The 21,670-nt window shown below is 41.0% G+C and overlaps 1 protein-coding gene across 1 annotated transcript in view; it reads right to left on the bottom strand.

The window, feature by feature from the left end:
- Nucleotides 1–21,670, bottom strand: part of LOC126100158 (carboxypeptidase D-like) — a 250,461-nt gene that overhangs the window by 125,993 nt on the left and 102,798 nt on the right. Inside the window, exon 9 of the mRNA XM_049910700.1 lies at nt 16,580–16,888. Coding sequence (XP_049766657.1) covers nt 16,580–16,888 — 309 coding nt within the window. The remainder of the gene's footprint in view (nt 1–16,579; nt 16,889–21,670) is intronic.

Raw genomic sequence — 21,670 nt, forward strand, 5'->3', positions numbered from 1 at the left:
TCCCGCACGGGGTGGACATGGACCATGCAGGACTCAGTGTGTTGTACTGATCCCACAACCAACAAGTCTGAGGTGCTGTGTTTTCACTGAAACGGAAACTGAGCCAGTGGGACTCACTTCAAATGTTTTGCAGAAATGTGTTTTATCCAGTGTCAGGAGGAGGAAAACACAAAAAGGTAGGATCTGTTAATTATTGGCAGCTCAGAAAGATGGCAAATGATGGTATCCTTTAGGGAAATGGCAGCAAGTAACAGGAAAGGACACCAGTTGCACTCAGTATGTATGCCTGGATCCCCATTCAGCAAGCTGAAGAGGCAATTCCGGCAGCCACTGAGGGAACAGGGTGCAACCAACTGCAGATTGTTGTGCACATTGGAACAAATGATGCCTCTTGGCTCTGAGGTCATTCTTGGGTCATTCTAGTGACTAGCAGAGAAGGTTGAGAAGACCAGCCTTGCGCATTGGGTTTCAACGAAGCTCACAATTTGGAGCATTGTCTCCAGAATTGATTGTTGCCCTTTGGTTCTGAGTTGAGTGGAAGGACTGAACCAGGGACTTCAAAGGTTCTGTGACAAGCTAGGCTATGACTTCCTGGTCTTGCACCATAGGGCTGAGAACTGTACGGTTCCCATAAATAGGTCAGGTGTGCACTACACTTCAGAGGCTGTTACTCAGGTAGCTGACTGTGTGTGGGGTGCACACAATAGTAGTAGTAGTAGCAGTAGTAGTAGTAGTAGTAGTAGTAGAAGTAGTTCTTGTTGTTGTCGTTTTAAGTTAGATGGCTCTCCATCCAATCCAGATACAATAGCTGTAGGAAACCCAGAAGTATCAGCATAAGAGCAATAGAAATGTCTCTTATAGGTGAGAGTATTAAAATCCTAATGGTAAACTGCCGAAGCATTTGCAACAAAGTGCCAGAGTTTGAAACACTCATGAAAAGCAGTGAAGCTCAGATAATACTAGGTAGAGAAAGCTGGCTGGAACCTGAAACAGATAGTAGTGAGATTTTTGGAGAAAATTTAAGTGAATATCGAAAGGATAGGCAATAGGGAAATGGAGATGGTGTACTTGTTACAGAAGACAAGAAACTCAAATCCACTGAGGTAGAAATTGAAGCTACATGTGAGATCGTTTGGGCAGGATTCAGTATCAGGGGTGGGCATAAAACTATTATTGGATCTTTCTATCACCCACCAACCTCGTCTCCTGATGTAACCAAAAATTTCTGAGAAAACCTCAGTTCACTTGTATACAAGTTCCCCAATCATACTGTAATCACTGGTGGAGACTTTAATCATCCAACAATTAATTGGAGAAATTACAATTTTGTAAGTGGTGGGCATGATAAGACATCCTGTGAAACTTTACTAATTGCCTTTATCAGTAAACTCTTCCGGGCTAAGTTGCCGTGGTCGATCTGTAGAACTTCTTCTCCCTGACGTTTCGTTCTCAACTACGGAGAACATCTTCCGAGGTGAGTCGACGACTGGCTGCTAGGAGCTTTTCTGCTACGCTGTCGTGATACCGGTATAGTTCCCAAGTTTTTAAAAGTGAGAAGAATGTTTCATTTGGCACAAGCTAACCGTATTTACTCTCGTATGGAACTGGCATTACTACGTGAGCGGATACATCAGACACGAAGAGGACTGGCGGTATGTGGTGGCCAACTGCTAAATCTTCATTTACTTATTAGCAATACTATGCATTTTAGTCATTGGAACAAAGTAGACAGTTTAACATTTAGATCCATGGAGATTAGTGCACAAGTGTCTTCCAATAGGCAGAAGGAGAAGTTTGATCGTCTACAAGAGGGTCGACAGGAAACACCGATTCCAAACAATTCCCAAACGGTTATTAATTTATCGGAAAAAGAATTGTCTAAGGAAGAACTTTCTGTTCTGTCTAAAGGAGGAAATTTTGCAATAACTCCATCCAAGATTCCTGTGGAGGACATTATTGCTAATATAGAGGCAGGAATTCGTCAGTTACCATCATATTCTGCTGATGAAATTAGAATGGAAACCTCCAGGATATTACGCAAAGCTAAGCCACCCAGCAGCAATCTGTCTCAAGGGGAAAGGAAGGCATTGCGGGAGATCAATGCAGACAAGAATGTTATTAAAGTTGCCGCTGACAAGGGAAATGTTACTGTTTTAATGAATACTGAGGATTATCACAAGAAGATCAGTGATCTCCTGGAACCCAGCACATACAAGAAGTTGAAAAAGGATCCCACAACGAATGTGCTGAATGCCACCAATCATCTGATAAAACAGTCTTCCATTCCTACAGAAGTTAAAAAGTATCTTTGTAAAACGGAGGCTTATCCTCCGAGATTATATGGATTACCAAAGATACATAAACCTGATGTTCCTTTGAGACCAATAGTCAGCGCAATTGGAGCTCCTACCCAAGAACTAGCCAGACACCTTGCCTCTTTGTTACAACCTTACATAGGCAAAATTGAGAGTCATATTAAAAACTCTCTACACTTCATTGAGAAATTGAGGGAAATTACTGTCGGTCCTAATGACATACTTGTCAGTTTTGATATAGTGTCTTTGTTCATGATGGTTCCAGTTGATGAAGCTCTCTCCCATATAGCCGATATGTTCCCTATTGATATAGTAGCCTTGTTCCAACACTGTCTATCCTCAACCTATTTTCAGTACAATGGTGAATTTTATGAACAGATCGATGGGGTAGTCATGGGAAGCCCCCTAAGTCCCGCAATTGCGAATTTATTCATGGAATATTTTGAACATCAAGCAGTGCAGTTGGCCAAAAAAAGCCCCTCAAAGTGGTATCGGTATGTGGATGATACCTTTGTAATATGGAATCATAAGGAAGAAGACTTGAATGATTTTCTGGTACACTTAAATAGCATCAACCCAAAGATTAAATTTACTATGGAGAAGGAGAAGAATGGACAACTTAACTTCTTGGATGTATCAGTTATCAAACGGGCAGATGGGACCTTAGACCATAAGGTCTACAGGAAAGGTACACATACTGATCGCTACCTCCATAAGAACTCAAATCACCACCCTAGGCAAAAGAGGGGGGTCATAAAAACACTAGTGGATAGGGCCAATAATATTTGTGAACCAGGCTACTTACAAGAAGAACTAAATCATTTACGAATGGCCTTTGCGAAAAATGGTTATACAAAAAATGAGATTAACCGAGCACTTCACCCAAATAGAAAAATGCCTAAAAATATGATACAGCAACAACCATCAGCTGGAAAAGTATTTCTTCCATTCATCCATAATATCACGGATCGCATTGGAAAAGTACTAGCCAAGTTTCAGTTAGAGACCATTTAAGACCTACTAAGAAAATTAGTGAACGCCTAAGATCAACAAAAGATGCTTGTCACACCCTAGCCACCCCAGGGGTATATAAAATTCCGAGTAGTTGTGGCAGGGTTTACATAGGAACTACAAAAAGAGGCATCAATACACGGTTGACGTAGCACAAAAGAAACTGTCGCTTGGGACATATCGACAAATTGGCAGTAGTGGAACATGTTTTTAAGGATGGAGATTACGAAATAAAATTTGGTGAAACAAGCGTGCTAGCGAGGACGTCGCACTATTATACACGTATGTATAGAGAGGCAATTGAAATCCACAAACATCAATACAATTTTAATCATAAAGAAGAAGGATTAAAATTGGATAAGATATGGCGGTCGACGTTGCATCAATCACGTGACAATCGATTGCCTGTAATCGAGAGAACAGACGATAGCCAGAGATAGTTGCACATCAACGCCACGTGACGTGTGGTGGCGCCCCCTACGATCTCTATATAAGCAGCGGCCCCAGCTCCTAGCAGCCAGTCGTCGACTAACCTCGGAAGATGTTCTCCGTAGTTGAGAACGAAACGTCAGGGAGAAGAAGTTCTGCAGATCGACCACGGCAACTTAGCCCGGAAGAGTTTACTGATAAAGACGCCGGCCGTGAAAGCCTACATGGAATGATTTTACTAATTGCCTTCTCTGAAAACCACCTATAACAGATAGTTAGGAATCACACTCATAATGGACGTCTACTGTATCTAATGCGTAAATAGACCTGACCACTTTAAGGATATCCACATTGAAACTAGTATCAGTGACCATGATGCTACTGTGGTAACAATGATTACCAAAGTACACAGGACAACTACAACAAGCAGAAAGAAATATATGTTCAGTAAACTAGATAAAAAAATCAGTAGTGTCATATGTCAATGAGGAACTTGAAACTTTCCGCACTGGACAGGAGCACGTACAGAAACTCTGGCTCAAGTTTAAAAGAATAGTTGACCATGCACTGGATAAATATGTACCCAGTAGAACAGATCATAATGGTAGGGAACCTCCATGGTGTACAGTCACTGTAAATAAACTTTAAAGAAATAGAGATTACTGCATAATAAGTTTAAAACAAAGACAAGGGCTATAGATAGAGGGATTCTGAATGAACATGTTTGGCCGTTAAGAGAGCAAAGGGTGAAGACTTAAATGACTACTGTAGTAGAATACTGTCAAGTGATCTTTCAAAGAAGCAAAGGAAATTCTAGTCGTATGTAAAGGCTGTTAGTGGCATGAAAGTTAGGGAAAGTTAGTGTCCAGCACCTAGTGAATGAGACAGGAACTGAAATTGAGGATAGCAAAGCAAAAGCTGAAATGCTTAACTTCAAATGTTCCTTTACAAAGGAAAATTTGAGACTACTGTCACAATTTAATCCTTTTACCATTGAAAAGATGAATGAAATAAGTATTAGTGTCAGTGGCATTGAGAAACAGTTGAAATTGTTAAAATTGAACAAATCTCCAAGCCCTGATGGAATCCCTAATCCCTGTCAGATTCTATACTAAATTTGCGCCGAGTTAGGCCCACTTCTAACTATAATCTGTCATAAATCCCTTGAACAAAAAACCATGCCCAGTTCTTGGAAAAGGGCACAGGTCACACCCGTTTACAAGAAGGGTAGTAGAAGTGATCCACAAAACTACTGTCCAATATCCTTGACATCGATTTGTTGTAGAATCTTAGAACATATACAGATCTCAAACATAATGAGGTATCTTGAACAGAATGAGCTCCTCAATGCCAACTAGCATGGATTTCAGAAACATCGATCACGTAAACCCAATTCGCATTTTTCTAACTGACATACTGAAAACTTTGGATCAAGGCAATGTGGTAGGTTCAATATTTCTTGATTTCCAAACATTTGACTCAGTACCGCACCTGTAGTTATTATCAAAAGTACGATCATATGTGGTATCAAGTGAAATTTGTAACTGGATTGAGGACTTTTAGGTAGGAAGGATGGAGAGTCATCTTCAGATGTAAGTAACTTTGGGTGTGCCCCAGGGAAGTGTATAGGGATGCTTGCTGTTCATATTGTATGTTAATGACCTTGCAGACAATATTAACAGCAAAATCAGACTTTTTGCAGATGATGCTGTTATCTATAATCGAGTACTATCTGGGAGAAGCTGCAGAAAAGATGCTGATAAGATTTCAACATGGTGCAGAGATTGGCAACTTGTTCTAAATGTTCAGAAATGTAAACTTTTGCTTCTTCACAAAACAAAAAAACATAATATCCTATGACCATTATATCAATGAGTCATTGTTGGTATCAGCCAACTCATACAAATGCCTGGGTGTAACAATTTATAGTGAGGTGTAATGGAATGATCACATAGGTTCAGTCGTGGGTAAAGCAGGTGGTAGACTTAGGTTTATTGGTAGAGTACTCGGAAAGTGCAATTGATCTACAAAGGAGATTGCTTACAAATCATTTGTGCAACCGGTTCTAGAACATTTCTCAAGTGTGTGGGATCTGTACCAAATAGAACTAACAGGGGATATTAAGCGTTTACAGAGAAAGGCAGCACGAATGGTCACAGGTTTGTTTAATCCCTGGGAAAGTGTCACGGAGATACTGAAGGAAATGAACTGGAAGACTCTTAAAGACATACATAAACTATCCCGAGAAAGTCTATTAACAAACTTTCAAGAACTTGCATTAAATGATTACTCAAGGAATATACGACACCCCCTACGTATCGCTCACATACACATTGTGAGGATAAGATTAGAATAATTACTGTATGTAAAGAGGCATTCATACCACTATTCTTCCCGCACTCCATACACCAATGGAACAGCAAGATACCCTTATAACTGGTACACTGGGATGTATCCTCTGCCATTAACCTCACAGTGCTCTGCAGAGTATAGATGTAGATGTTTAACATTTGTAAATAGCTCGTGTTAATATTCAAAAGATTAATTTAATTAATGGATGCAATAATACAGATAGTTATTTTCAGATACAATTATTGTGTAAATGATAGGAATCTTACAAAGCTTTTTTAAAGGAACTATGACGTGTAAATGGTTATAATTACAGAATAACAGCACAAGTGTGAGGAAAACAGCGAGAGATGTATGAAGCTCCTGAAATAGTGTTGCCCCAGCCAGAGTTTATTCAATATGCATTTTTCTTATTACAGGTGTGTCACACAATTGCTTATAAGTTCAGTGCTGCACAGGATGGTTTAGTCAGTCTGCCTGGTGATACTTTTCACCACAGGTGTAATTGAACAATGCACAGCTGAGCAATTTTGCTCCCTTGGAAAAAGTGTCATAGAAATTTATATGTTATTGAAAACGGTGTACAAAGATGACACATAAGAAACTGAAGTGTACCAATCGCTTTCTTGTTTCAAAAATGGTGATGTGTCAACTTATAAAAAACTATATTATACACTCCTGGAAATTGAAATAAGAACACCGTGAATTCATTGTCCCAGGAAGGGGAAACTTTATTGACACATTCCTGGGGTCAGATACATCACATGATCACACTGACAGAACCACAGGCACATAGACACAGGCAACAGAGCATGCACAATGTCGGCACTAGTACAGTGTATATCCACCTTTCGCAGCAATGCAGGCTGCTATTCTCCCATGGAGACGATCGTAGAGATGCTGGATGTAGTCCTGTGGAACGGCTTGCCATGCCATTTCCACCTGGCGCCTCAGTTGGACCAGCGTTCGTGCTGGACGTGCAGACCGCGTGAGACGACGCTTCATCCAGTCCCAAACATGCTCAATGGGGGACAGATCCGGAGATCTTGCTGGCCAGGGTAGTTGACTTACTCCTTCTAGAGCACGTTGGGTGGCACGGGATACATGCGGACGTGCATTGTCCCGTTGGAACAGCAAGTTCCCTTGCCGGTCTAGGAATGGTAGAACGATGGGTTCGATGATGGTTTGGATGTACCGTGCACTATTCAGTGTCCCCTCGACGATCACCAGTGGTGTACGGCCAGTGTAGGAGATCGCTCCCCACACCATGATGCCGGGTGTTGGCCCTGTGTGCCTCGGTCGTATGCAGTCCTGATTGTGGCGCTCACCTGCACGGCGCCAAACACGCATACGACCATCATTGGCACCAAGGCAGAAGCGACTCTCATCGCTGAAGACGACACGTCTCCATTCGTCCCTCCATTCACGCCTGTCGCGACACCACTGGAGGCGGGCTGCACGATGTTGGGGCGTGAGCAGAAGACGGCCTAACGGTGTGCGGGACCGTAGCCCAGCTTCATGGAGACGGTTGCGAATGGTCCTCGCCGATACCCCAGGAGCAACAGTGTCCCTAATTTGCTGGGAAGTGGCGGTGCGGTCCCCTACGGCACTGCGTAGGATCCTACGGTCTTGGCGTGCATCCGTGCATCGCTGCGGTCCGGTCCCAGGTCGACGGGCACGTGCACCTTCCGCCGACCACTGGCGACAACATCGATGTACTGTGGACACCACACGCCCCACGTGTTGAGCAATTCGGCGGTACGTCCACACGGCCTCCCGCATGCCCACTATACGCCATCGCTCAAAGTCCGTCAACTGCACATACGGTTCACGTCCACGCTGTCGCGGCATGCTACCAGTGTTAAAGACTGCGATGGAGCTCCGTATGCCACGGCAAACTGGCTGACACTGACGGCGGCGGTGCACAAATGCTGCGCAGCTAGCGCCATTCGACGGCCAACACCGCGGTTCCTGGTGTGTCCGCTGTGCCGTGCGTGTGATCATTGCTTGTACAGCCCTCTCGCAGTCTCCGGAGCAAGTATGGTGGGTCTGACACACCGGTGTCAGTGTGTTCTTTTTTCCATTTCCAGGAGTGTAGATGCCTTTTAACAGCTGAAATAGACAAAAATGACGGGAAGGATATACACTGACTGCTTGGACATACAGAAATTCTTAGAAAATTCCTGAACTTGTGCTTGAAGATTGAAGTTTACAAAGCTGACACTACAAAACAAACTGAACCATACCTGTAGTTTTCGTGTTTCAAAAATGGTGACATGTCAATTGATTAAAAACCCGATTCTGAATGCCCATTCACTGTTGGAACAGACAAAAACATAGGGAAGGATATCCACTGACAGCTGGCAAAGAGAAAAATGCTGAGAAAATTCATGAACTTGTGCTTGAAGACTAATGATGGGCCACTGAACTCACGGAGGAGTTAACTGGATTGCATGTACTCATAAATCTGTAGTCTCCTGTGGGCATTTTCATTGAAGTCAAAATCTTCAAGGTTGTCAGGAGACGTCATGTTCCTCTTCAAACTTCATCTTCACAATCAGGGTGTCAACCCATCTGTTGGGATCTTCTTCAGCATCTTTTAGTGTAGCCAGTTAGCTGAAAACTGTCACAGACCACTGTCACATTCACTTACTGCATTGAGTCTTCCAATGATTATTCTGAAGAAATGGGGTTATTATGTGAACCTTCTGTGGCTACTATTGGTGGGCCCTTGTCATTGGACAGGTAGTGATAAAAGATGTGAGAAATAGAAACAGTTACTAGAAAGCAAATTACAAAACTTATTTTGGTAAACATTACCCACTGTAAAAGAATGCCATATGAAGATGATGTGGGCTTTGAATAGGAATAAACAACTGAACAAGTAGTAAGTCCAGCAGCAGCTGACAAAAATGACAGATACCTCACCAGACCAGCAAAACACTGAAAGGCTGCAGAATGTCAAGTGTTTCACATTCTAGGAACACTATGCTTGTTTATCAATAATTGTCCCAACCTTTTTCTAGTACAGGACATGGCATGGATGTTTTTATTTCTTAATGTGGGATACATCTGATAACAAACTGAAGGTACTAGGGCTCTATTGGAAACATTAACAGAAAGGAGGGATAGAGAGTGACGAAAGAAGGGATAGAGAGTTACATTTGTTTGAGGTTGCTGTAAATAGAGCACAAGCTCAGCTTTAGAAGGAAAGGGGAAAGAACCACTCATCAAACCATTTGGTTTTGGGAAACTAAAAATCTTAAAAAATGATTTACCAACAGCGATATGAACCCCATTCTCTCCTGATGTCATTTGCAGTTACCCTTTTTTATGCCATTTGCAGTTGATAGGCAAAGGCTGTAAGACATCAAAAATATGAAATGAAAATCATCCACAAGTTTAGAGTAGAACAAGCAACTCCTTACACTATGACATCGCCATAACAGTATAATTAATGCAGTTGCTTAAGAGGCACCACTATCTTGGAATTCATTGCCAAATCAAAATAAGAGGAAATATTCAGCTAGGAATGAAAACAATATAATGAGAAGAAGTTGTCACAGGAAGTAGCACCATGCCATGTACTACCACCAGTCTTTATATCAACAATGACAACTGTTCTCAGTGTTTGGTTAAAACAGCAGGGCAACACTGGACAACTGAAGACGCATTTTCCAGGTGATGTTTCAAAACTGTCTTGAGTGTTCCAAAAAACTATGGGCATAGTTTTTTTTCTCCAGAGGGTTTCTGTAAATCAAGGGTATTTCCATTCCATATTCTGCAATTTTGTTTTCTGGGTCAAAATGAGTAATCCACAGATAATTCATTTCAGAAAAATTTCACCTTTGTTAGCATGACAATGGAGCATGTTCTGACCAATTATCAATTGACTGAACTTGTGCTCTTTCCTATGTTGTTTCAGGATCCATCTTGCACAGACTTTATGAAAGTTGAGCCAGTTATGTGTATGCAGAACCACGACTAATAGATATATGATTTGTCATTTGCAGTTTGTAGTCACTCATCAATTATTCATAATCATGGAATGGGTTTGCTTAAGCTGGCATCTGAAATGAATGTGAGTGTGCTAACTGCTCTTTCCTTTTCCTTCACACTTGTTCAGTTAATTTTGGACTATTTCAAACTTCCAGGAAAAGCTTCTCCTAGGTAAATCACTGTCTTTAAATTGTGCTGAGACTCTTCTGTGAATGTTTGCTCCTGGCACATCTTCAGTCATCTTCCCTGCCCTCTTGTCTCTTTCACCCTGATAGAGAGACATATGAACAAATACTGTTCCTCTTTGTTGCAAACACAGAATGGTGCACAACCACATTTACTTTACAATATCACAAAGTGAACTGATGTGAAAACTGTCATATGCAAAGAGAATGATGCCTTACGGTGGCCTGTAAATGGATTAAACTGAACAGACAACATGAAGATGATTATAACAGACGTGCAATTAGTTGCTGTCTAACCTCATAACATAATGAGAACTAAACTAACACCATAATAAGACGGCACAATACACTAGAATGAAATTTTCACTCTGCAGCGGAATGTGTGATGATCTGAAACTTCCTGACAGATTAAGACTGTGTGCCGGACCGAGACTCAAACTCAGAACCTTTGCCTTTCCCAGACAGGTGCTCTGGAAGGTAAGAGATGAGGTACTGGCAGAATTCAAGCTGTGAGGATGAGTCGTGAGTCATGCTTGGACAGCTCAGCGGTAGAGCACTTGCTCGCAAAAGACACATGTCCTGAGTTCGAGTCTTTATAATACAATGAAACAGCACAAATTAGTTTTTATAATACAATAAAATTTTACTGTTCACAAACCATTGCCTCAAAGATACTGCTTTATGACAAATGTACTGTCAGGCTTGTTACAATTAATCATTGCCTCCAAGCTGTTCCTCTACTGTATGCAGTACACAATGCTGTAAAATTTGTCCATTTCCTTCAACATTTAGCATTTGCATAAGTGCAATAAAGACACCACACCTTAAACACAAAGAACATAACTGTAATGCCACTTCCTCTGTATTTTTCTGTTGGCATCACACATGATGACAGGTAATTTTGTCCTAGCACTCGCCAAACCCAAACACTTCCATCAGATTGCCTTGGGTTATAGTAATATTCATTACTCGAAATCACTCATTTCCAGTCATCCACTATCCAGTGGCGTCACTCTTTACACCATCTCAGCCATAGCTTAGCACTGACTACAGAAATATGTGGCTTATGAGGAGGTGCTCAAACATTGTACCCCGTTCTTTTTAACCATTATGCACTTTCTAGTTGGACTCTTGGTAGCAGTTTGGAACTCATGAATGATTCCTTACACTGATTTCATGTGAATTTTCACAACCACTCTCTGCAATGCTCAACATTCCCTGCCTGTTAGCATATGAGATCACCAACATTTGGCTTGGGCAGCTTTAGAAGGGTTAAAGCGCCACTGATTGATTTGTTACTCAGCAGAGATCCAATGAATAATCCACATGCAAAGTCACTGAGCTGCCCTCAGCAACCCATTCTGCTGTTACTGACAACACAATACTCCCCATTTCCTTTTATACTGGTAGGTCTGCCTCTCACGACATCTAGCAGTCAATTCTGCATTACGCAGGAGTGTCCAGATACTTTCAATAATATAGTTTATTTGGCATCCAATTTTAACTATGAAAGACCCAAACTTTAACTTGTTCAATAAACAGAGATACTGTTCACTAAAATTTTGTAAAATATTCCTTCAGTGAACCAAATTCTTGGTTCAGAATAGTTTGCTTCTTTTCCATTGATGTATGAGAGCAAAGGGATGGATTCTCAACCTGGCACACAGCTGGTATTGATATCAATGATATTATGTGTTTGCCATGTTGAAACATGTTCAAAAAGGTAAATCCAGTGTCAACCTGATCTTCAGTATACAGAGTGATCACAATTTAAGTTAAGTTCCACTTTCAGAGTGATGTACAAAACGAACCAGTGCCAAGAATGATACAAAATTTGAACTGAGTGTTGTCAAAGAAGAGGGAAAACATATGGGGCAAAAATTAATCTCAATGCAGGATCATGTGTTACTGATAAAGCTCTTTTACAAAAATGGTGACAATGTGCCAGTAGCTCTACATAAGTTCCAGACACTCATGGATACAAAAAAATGTGTTGGCTCATACGGCTCAATGTCTGCCAAGGATCTGGAGAAAACAATATGCTGTTTCTAGATTTCAACTTGTGGCAGAAATGGTGGACAGCATATTAATACGTCTTGTATCAGTCTCATGACAGTTAAAAACTGATTTCATTTTTGCTTTTTATTCAGTTTTTGGCCTCAGGATAATTAAAATCCAACATTATTACTTTTCATGCAGTGTTTGCCCTCAGGAAAATTAAAAACTGATGTCATTGTTGCTTTTTATGTGTTATTGGCTTCAGGACAATTAAAAACCAATCTTCCCCATCCAATGTGGCTTGACCTTGTCATGGTGGATAAGTTTACCGAACTAACTGTGCAACAACTGTTGAATGCCAAACTTGTGCTGTCATACATGTGTTCAACTCACACCATAGCCATCATGTTCCAATCCACCTGTCATTTGTAGCTGAACCCATTTACATTAGGATGCTTACAACACCATGTGTGTGTCATTTAAAGGTGATTCACAAGAAGGATGTTCCAGACCTACAGCCACAGATGAATACATTGGCGCAGTGCACAATATGTTATTAGATGATTAGGAATTAAGGGTATATGAAATGGACATGGAAATCTAACTTTTCCCATTAGCACATAATTAAATCGCTTTTACAAAGCAATAACGTTAATGTAGTGGTGCCACCTGACACCACTAAGGAAACTGAGTATCCGACGTAACATTAGGAAACTGAGAATCCAACGTAACATTACAGCCAAACACTATGGTACCACTACTCAGATGGCACTCGTCATCAGGAGTGCCCTCCGGTGAGACCATGCCAGAATCTAGCATATTAGCCAGCCCAGGGCCAGCCTGAGTCAGTTGTGATATGACTTGTGAAATGTGCACTGAGTGTGTCAACAGTTTGGTTATTGTGGACTCTATTTTGTCCTAGGCAGAACTCTAATACTGCATGGGCTGGGCTTTGCTTTGGAATATAAACATATAAGGCCACATCTCTTGTCATTAATAAACCAGGGCGAGTCCCCACAAGTTACGTTTGCAACTCACCTTTCACGAAAGCTAACATCAGGGATAGTGGTGCAGCTTACACTATTGTTGCAGGTATTTTCACTCTCTACTGTTTAATAAGTCACGGCTGCAAAATACTATCGCGAATTCTTTACAGACGAATGGAAAAACTGGTAGAAGCCAACCTAGGGGAAGATCAGTTTGGATTCCGCAGAAATATTGGAACACGTGAGGCAATACTGACCCTACGACTTATCTTATAAAATAGATTAAGGAAAGGCAAACCTATGTTTCTAGCATTTGTAAACTTAGAGAAAGTTTTTGACAATGTTGACTGGAATACTCTCTTTCAAATTCTAGAGATGGCAGGGGTAAAATACAGGGAGAAAAACGCTATTTACAATTTGTATAGAAACCAAATGGCAGTTGAGGGGCATGAAAGGGAAGCAGTGGTTGGGAAGGGAGTGAGACAGGGTTGTAGCCTATCCCCGATGTTATTCAATGTCTATATTGAGCAAGCAGTGAAGGAAACAAAAGAAAAATTCGGAGTAGGTATTAAAATCCATGGAGAAGAAATAAAAACTTTGAGGTTCGCCGATGACATTGTAATTCTGTCAGAGACAGCAAAGGACTTGGAAGAGCAGTTGAATGGAATGGATAGTGTCTTGAAAGGAGGATATAAGATGAACACCAACAAAAGCAAAACGAGGATAATGGAATGTAGTCGAATTAAGACGGGTGATGCTGAGGGAATTAGATTAGGAAATGAGACACTTAAAGTAGTAAAGGAGTTTTGCTATTTTGGGAGCAAAATAAGTGATGATGGTCGAAGTAGAGAGAATATAAAATGTAGACTGGCAATGGGAAGGAAAGCGTTTCTGAAGAAGAGAAATTTGTTAACATCGAGTATAGATTTAAGTGTCAGGAAGACATTTCTGAAAGTATTTGTATGGAGTGTAGCCATGTATGGAAGTGAAACATGGACGATAACTCGTTTAGACAAGAAGAGAATAGAAACTTTCGAAATGTGGTGCTACAGAAGAATGCTGAAGATTAGATGGGTAGATCACATAACTAATGAGGAGGTGTTGAAGAGGACTGGGGAGAAGAGAAGTTTGTGGCACAACTTCACTAGAAGAAGGGATCGGTTGGTAGGACATGTTATGAGGCATCAAGGGATCACCAATTTAGTATTAGAGGGCAGTGTGGAGGGTAAAAATCATAGAGGGAGACCAAGAGATGAATACACCAAGCAGATTCAGAAGGATGTAGGTTGCAGTAGGTACTGGGAGATGAAGAAGCTTGCACAGGATAGAGTAGCATGGAGAGCTGCATCAAACCAGTCTCAGGACTGAAGACCACAACAACAACAACACTGTTAAAGGATACCTTCCTTTATTCTTAATATGAAAAAAATAATGTGCTTGACAGTGTGTCTCTCACTCCATAGCACTTTTTCAAAATTCAATCATTTTCTAGAGATTTGTTGATGTTTTGGTGTCCAGAAATAATATCAACATGAAATCACAGATATGACTGCTCATAGATACAAAAGCCTAAAAAGGCGTCTCTCTAGCTACAACAATGCCACTTCTAGATTAGTGGCAAAACCTAAGTACATCTGCTCAAGCAATAAGACGACTGATAGTCATCTATCAGTGGTTCCTTTCTGCAAGCTTCAGATGCATTCTAAAAACATTGGGGGATTGCATCTACTGATTGACAACATATGCTGTCAATGGACCTCTAGTGAACTTCTGCTGGGACTACTGGTACACTTGCCTGATCTCTTACGTTTGCTCAGTTCTTTCACTTGATCCTGTGCCAGAAAATGTGGCAACATGCCATTTGCTGGTTTTACACCATGTAGTGACTCTTGTAATTTTTAAGATTTAATAAATATTCGTTTAGTCATGACAAAAAGAAATGCTGGTGCGACATGTTTTCAAATTATTTACAATTATTTAAACTAAATAAGGTTTGGCAACTAAAACCACACATAACTTGGGGGCACAAAGCTGTGTCCAGAAGACCACACCCCACACTTGAGTATATCACGGGCCATGATTTTCTCAATGTGTGAGCCACTTATCTTTTGAAAACAGGACTCACTCTGCATGAGAACACAGGTGTCTTGCTACCTGTACATCACCTCTTGCTGCCTTCTGTCATCAGTTTCTAGAATTACTTCGAAAGAAACAGTAGTCAATATAACAGCTGCAGTTGTGACTGAGTAAGCCAATGCGTGCTTGCATTGTCATAAGTTTCATGGATGTAGTTATTGGTTTTATAGTTTTTTTTTGTAATTCTTCTACAAAGATGCCATGTTTGAAGAGTGAACAAGACATTTTAGAAACCAAAGAGGTAAAATTCAATGATTCTGGATTGGAGGAGGAAATATGTGAGTGGGAACAGTCTGAATAAAATTCAAGATTCATATTCAGGTAGGCTGCAGTCTGTTACAATTTTTCATCACTAGTGTTGATGCTACAGTTACTGCTGCAATTATAATTTTGTTCAATTTCATTAGTCTAAATCTCATAGTTTTCACAGATAAATCTCATGATGAAGCAGCACCCAACAAGGGTTTCAAAGAATTGTTTGGAGAAGAAACAAACTGGTATTGCCATGATTGCAAAATACCTCTCTGCATGCCAGAATACTTCAGACCTTTCCATTCAAAAGTCAGTCATGTATAAAATTGTTCAGGAACTCAACTCCCACTTTTTTTCTTGGAAGGATAACGATGCTTTCTACAGCCATTTTCATAACATTTGTAATCGATCAAAGAACTAATATGAAAAATAAACCTTGAAGCTAGGTCTTTTTAATATGTATTAACCTTTGAGATGTTTCAAACACAAATATGCCAGTAACATTTAAATAATGACATAACTGGGTGGTTTTCTGGGTCTGAAATTTTTCCAAATGGCTGGACCTCAAAATGTTAAGAACATAAAATCATTAATGAAAATTAAATCATTAAGTGCAAGTAGTCTTCACAGAGTACTCTGCAGAATTAAATAATCATTAGGAATTTCTGCTCCATGTCGAAAATCTTACCACGATTTTACCAAATATTTCCAAGTTCAAAATATTATTAGGGGTGCATTCCAAAACAGTCAATTCTATGCACCACAGAAAGAGAAAAATATCAATAAATGTAACCTAAACTAATGAGTAAGTCACATATTACAAACAATGAGATTAAAAATTGTAGTTGTAAAGCATAAAAAGTTGAATCCCTTAGATCCAACACCAATCAAATTTAACAGCCCATGAAATAATACATACCTGCATTCCTCCCGGCACTTCATACCAAACTGCACCATTTGTGATGCCACCAGGAAAGTGGTCATATGTAAAAAGTGGACAGGGTAGGCCTTTATGCATTGTAGGATGAGCCTGAGCATAGGAATTTGCAAGCCAGCGAAATACAGCATCATCTGGGGTAGGATTTGCACCCTTCCGGCCTGGAGGATTGTCATCAAATGGATAATTGGCTACCAGTGCACCACCATGCAAGTTTGCTGATAACACAAATGGGAAAGACAGAATCCAGTGCATAACAGCAGCAGTCTCAGGTTCTGTCACTCGATTGTCCTGTATAGAAAAACAATTACACTCATGAAAATTTTGCGAAACAATATAGACTGAATTTATTTGACAAACAAAAATGTAAACAAATGACCATCATCTAATTTAAATTATCAGACATAATCACCAACTGTTTAATTTTTCACTTCCACATTTCACTCACAAATATTTCATAAATAGGAAAGAGTGAAGTGACAGATCATGTCAAAGAGGTAGCTACAGAAAGAAGGTGAGGTGAGGTTTAGAACTCCTGGAAGATTGAATGGATATGGGGGAGCATCACAAGGGGATGGAAATGAAATAAAATATGAGTATAGCGAGCCGTGAGGAACTTCAATGATGTACTCAGAAGTAGCTCAATTTTAGTCAATTTATCAACAATCACAATTAATCTGAACCGTGCCGAAATAACACGGTTAGTTCTCTGCATTTCCTCCTTGTCTGTAGCACATTCCTTTTGAAATTCCCACTTTGCACTCTGCTGTTTTCTTACCCTAGCCAGAGGGTGCTCTGGTGTTGCTGCGGACACCTGCCTGCCGTGTTTGCAGGAGAGCGTCGGTCGGGAGGAGGAACTCTGATTGCAGACGTCTGGGAGTGTACAGGAGACCACGCCATTTTGTTGACGGTTTGGCGTGACTCGTGTCAGGTGTGCATCATTAAAGCCAGAATAGCAGCCAATGTTACTGTCTTGGTCACAGGTGGATCCAAGGGAATGAGGCCTGGTTGTCCATTGAAACTCCTATCCTATGGATGTCATCGAATTTAAAGTAAGACGTTTTGACCATTATTTGCATCATTTGCAAGCAACTGGGGATCCCGGCATCTGCAGTAATTCAGCGAAGATTATTTGTTTCGTCGGTGCATAAATGATTCGACAAAGAGTAGTTTATTTAGTGCTCACCTTATGCTCGTGTTCTGCAAGTGCTGCTTGTGAGTGTAAACTTGACTCTCACCGTTGTCAGTTGATTTTAAAAACATCATCAAATACTGAATCCAAGTAGTGACTTTCAATTAATTAGCTGGATTCTTTCTTTCCTCGTCACAGTGGGTGTTAAACGGCAAAGTAGAACTGTAAACCTTAACTTGCTACCTCATTTGCGTGGCATCAATAACAGAGCCTAACCTGTTAACTAATTAAGGCTTGTGGTAAACAAAGGTATTTACGTATGTTGTTTTAAAATATTATCTGAAATATATCAAAATGTTGCGCGAGTTGATTCTGGGGTATGAATGGAAGTGTTGGCATGTCTGCCATGTAACGGAATCCTGCTAGTTTTGATTGTTTTGGAAACTTTAATTAAGTGAGAAACTAGTGTGATTTAGTCCTGCCTTGGCTTAAAGCTATATTGGGGCTCTGGCATTTGTACTGCAAGCTGCAGCATCATCCTGTTGTTTCATGGTTGTTTTGTTCTCAAACTAGGTGTTTGCCCTAAATATATTTTGGGCTGGGCGTTTCGCCCTCAGCATTATACTTGGGTTTCAGCTGCGTGTTCAGTCTACTGACCGTCCATCGTACGCCACATCAGTAATGATCAACTTGTCATCAGTTGATTTCAATGATGTAGTTAGTTGTAAACTAGTACTGCTTCCATTACCTTCTGGCCAGGGTTCTTGCTCAACGCTTGTCTTTAAATATGCTGCTAACCTGGTTAGCGTATGTTGTGGCTAGCTAAATTAATCACTGCCCAATAGCCCAAGACAGTTTGTCAGCCATCAGAAGCCTGTTTTGTTTGTCTGTTGAACTTTAACTAAAGTGCAGAAAACTGAATCTGGTGTTTATTACTGTTCTAGTGCTATTATCTGTCAAGTGTAACACGTGACATTTTCTTGGTCTGTTATCAAGTGTTACAATAAATGCAAATTGCAGTGAAGTGATGCACTATTTCAGTTGTTACCGTGATTTCCTATTTCCGCATATAATATTTAATTATATGAATATAATAGAGGAAAACATTCCATGTGGGAAAAATATATCTAAAAACAAAGATGATGTGACTTACCAAACGAAAGCGCTGGCACGTCGATAGACACACAAACAAACACAAACATACACACAAAATTCTAGCTTTCGCAACCAACGGTTGCTTCGTCAGGAAAGAGGGAAGGAGAGGGAAAGACGAAAGGATTTGGGTTTTACGGGAGAGGGTAAGGAGTAGCTATGTTGATCCTGTGGTGAACTTGGGTTGGTAGACAATGATGTGCGCAAAGGTTAACCTCTTAGTTCATCCCTATGAAATCCCCAAACCACCTTCCCTACCCTCTGGCTCCTACCCTTGTAACTGCCCCCGGTGTAAAACCTGTCCCATGCACCCTCCCACCACCACCTACTCCAGTCCTGTAACCCGAAAGGTGTACACGATCAAAGGCAGAGCCACGTGTGAAAGCACCCACGTGATCTACCAACTGACCTGCCTACACTGTGACGCATTCTATGTGGGAATGACCAGCAACAAACTGTCCATTCACATGAATGGACACAGGCAGACAGTGTTTGTTGGTAATGAGGATCACCCTGTGGCTAAACATGCCTTGGTGCACGGCCAGCACATCTTGGCACAGTGTTACACCGTCCGGGTTATCTGGATACTTCCCACTAACACCAACCTATCCAAACTCCGGAGATGGGAACTTGCTCTTCAATATATCCTCTCTTCCCGTTATCCACCAGGCCTCAATCTCCGATAATTTCAAGTTGCCGCCACTCATACCTCACCTGTCATTCAACAACATCTTTGCCTCTGCACTTCCGCCTCGACTGGCATCTCTGCCCAAACTCTTTGCCTCTGTATATGTCTGCTTGTGTCTGTATATATGTGGATGGATATGTGTGTGTGTGTGCGAGTGTATACCCGTCCTTTTTCCCCCTAAGGTAAGTCTTTCCGCTCCCGGGATTGGAATGACTCCTTACCCTCTCCCTTAAAACCCAAATCCTTTTGTCTTTCCCTCTCCTTCCCTCTTTCCTTACGAAGCAACCGTTGGTTGCGAAAGCTAGAATTTTGTGTGTATGTTTGTGTTTGTTTGTCTATCGACGTGCCAGCGCTTTCGTTTGGTAAGTCACATCATCTTTGTTTTTAGATATATAATATTTAATTGTTTGATATAAGACTGATTAAGCCTTTGTTGAAATTTTGGAGGGAGGTGCGCGTGTCCCAGTGGTAGCAGAGCCTGGTTGTTTCCCTTCCTAGTTAAGGGTGGAGGTTTAGAGTTGCTTCACTGTCTTGCATTTACTGTACAGATTTTCAATTTGATACATTTTCTATCTCATTGAACTTGTGTTTTACAGTCACTTGTAAATTTGACGTGTGTCATGATGGAGCAACATGATTGTTCCGGTCTGACATTCTTAAAGAAGGATCAGTTAGGTTACGAATTGCTCATTCGTCTGCAGCATACGCAGGGTGCAGTGGCGGACTTGGTCATTAAGTTGCGTGGTGCACTGAACAAGCCTGTAGTTGTTTCCAGTGAACTCATCGGGCAGGTCAGCGACACCCTACGTGTCATTAGTAGTGCTGTCAATGAATTAAATCAGAATATTACCTTTCTTCACAGGACTCGTGTTACCTCCAGACAGAGGGGACGAGTGCAGGCCCAGTTGTGCCATTGGCACTCTCGGTTGCAGGTCTTACAATTATTGTCTTTGAATAAAGAGCAGCAGGGATTGGTTAGCCAACTTACCTAAAGAGTAAAGGAACTTCAGGTTAAGGCCAGTGTATTAGGATTGGATAATGTTCATGATGAAGATGATGGAGTTTGGCTTCCCTGGGTAATAAAAATCAGAATGTTTAGTAGTCAAGTGTTTAAGGGTCAGGGATCGGAGGTGTTTGCCAAATTGGCCAATCCAATTATGTATTTATTGCAAGGGATTTCAGAGTTAATGATTGATGATTTAAGTCAAGTTCAAACTGTTTTGTGGCTTACTGTTAACCTTGAAATACATACTAGTGCCCTGCAGTTTCCCCAGGTGGTTGTGCTACGTCTTTTGTATCCATTATGTAAAGGGCTTCTTAATTAAATTCTTTCTGAGACTTTGTGCGGATGGGCTACCTTTGAATTAAGAGACTTGATCATTAAGTATAAACTTTCACCAAGGTTTCAGCGGCATTTAGAGAGCCAATATTACTGGCGAGTGCAGGTGTGTGATGAGAAACTCTCCGAATATATAGAACGGGTTCAAATGGCGGTAAGGGCTCTTGATGTGGAGGTTCCTGAATGTGACTTATTCCTAGTCATAGTCCAAGGAATGAGACCCGAGGATCAATCACAGACTCAGTTTGTTTGTGAGCCGATCTCATATACCAAAAGTTGAGTCAACTTGTTAGTTCTATTGAGATGCTTAGTTTTGCCGATGAACAGCATTCTGTGAGTTCATCAGATGAAAAATCAACATCTGGAGTAATGGAGCCTATGCAAGGAGTTGTTCCTTTTCTTGCCCAGCATTGATGTTTTAGGTGTGAAGTTACTGGTCATTTGGTTTGTGACTGTCCACATCAGTGAACAGCTCATTCTAGTAAATGACGTCAGAAGAGAAGGGACAACGGTTGCAAGGTTGGTCCACCTAAGAGCTGTGCCCATATTAGTGCTATATTGGGGTCACGGCTTCCCAGCTTGTGTGCCACATTTAATCATGAGCCAGTTTGTGCCCTGTTGGATTCTTGCAGTGCAGTTTCCTTGCTTGATTATGATTGGTATCTTGAATATCGTGCCCTATGCAGGTTCCTCCTTTGTCTCCATCCATGCAGGGATGTCAGGCAGTGAATTGACAGAAGTTACCTCTGGTGGGGGAGCTAA

This window comes from Schistocerca cancellata, chromosome 9 (assembly GCF_023864275.1).
Source record: "Schistocerca cancellata isolate TAMUIC-IGC-003103 chromosome 9, iqSchCanc2.1, whole genome shotgun sequence".
In the NCBI taxonomy this organism is placed as follows: Eukaryota; Metazoa; Arthropoda; class Insecta; order Orthoptera; family Acrididae; genus Schistocerca; species Schistocerca cancellata.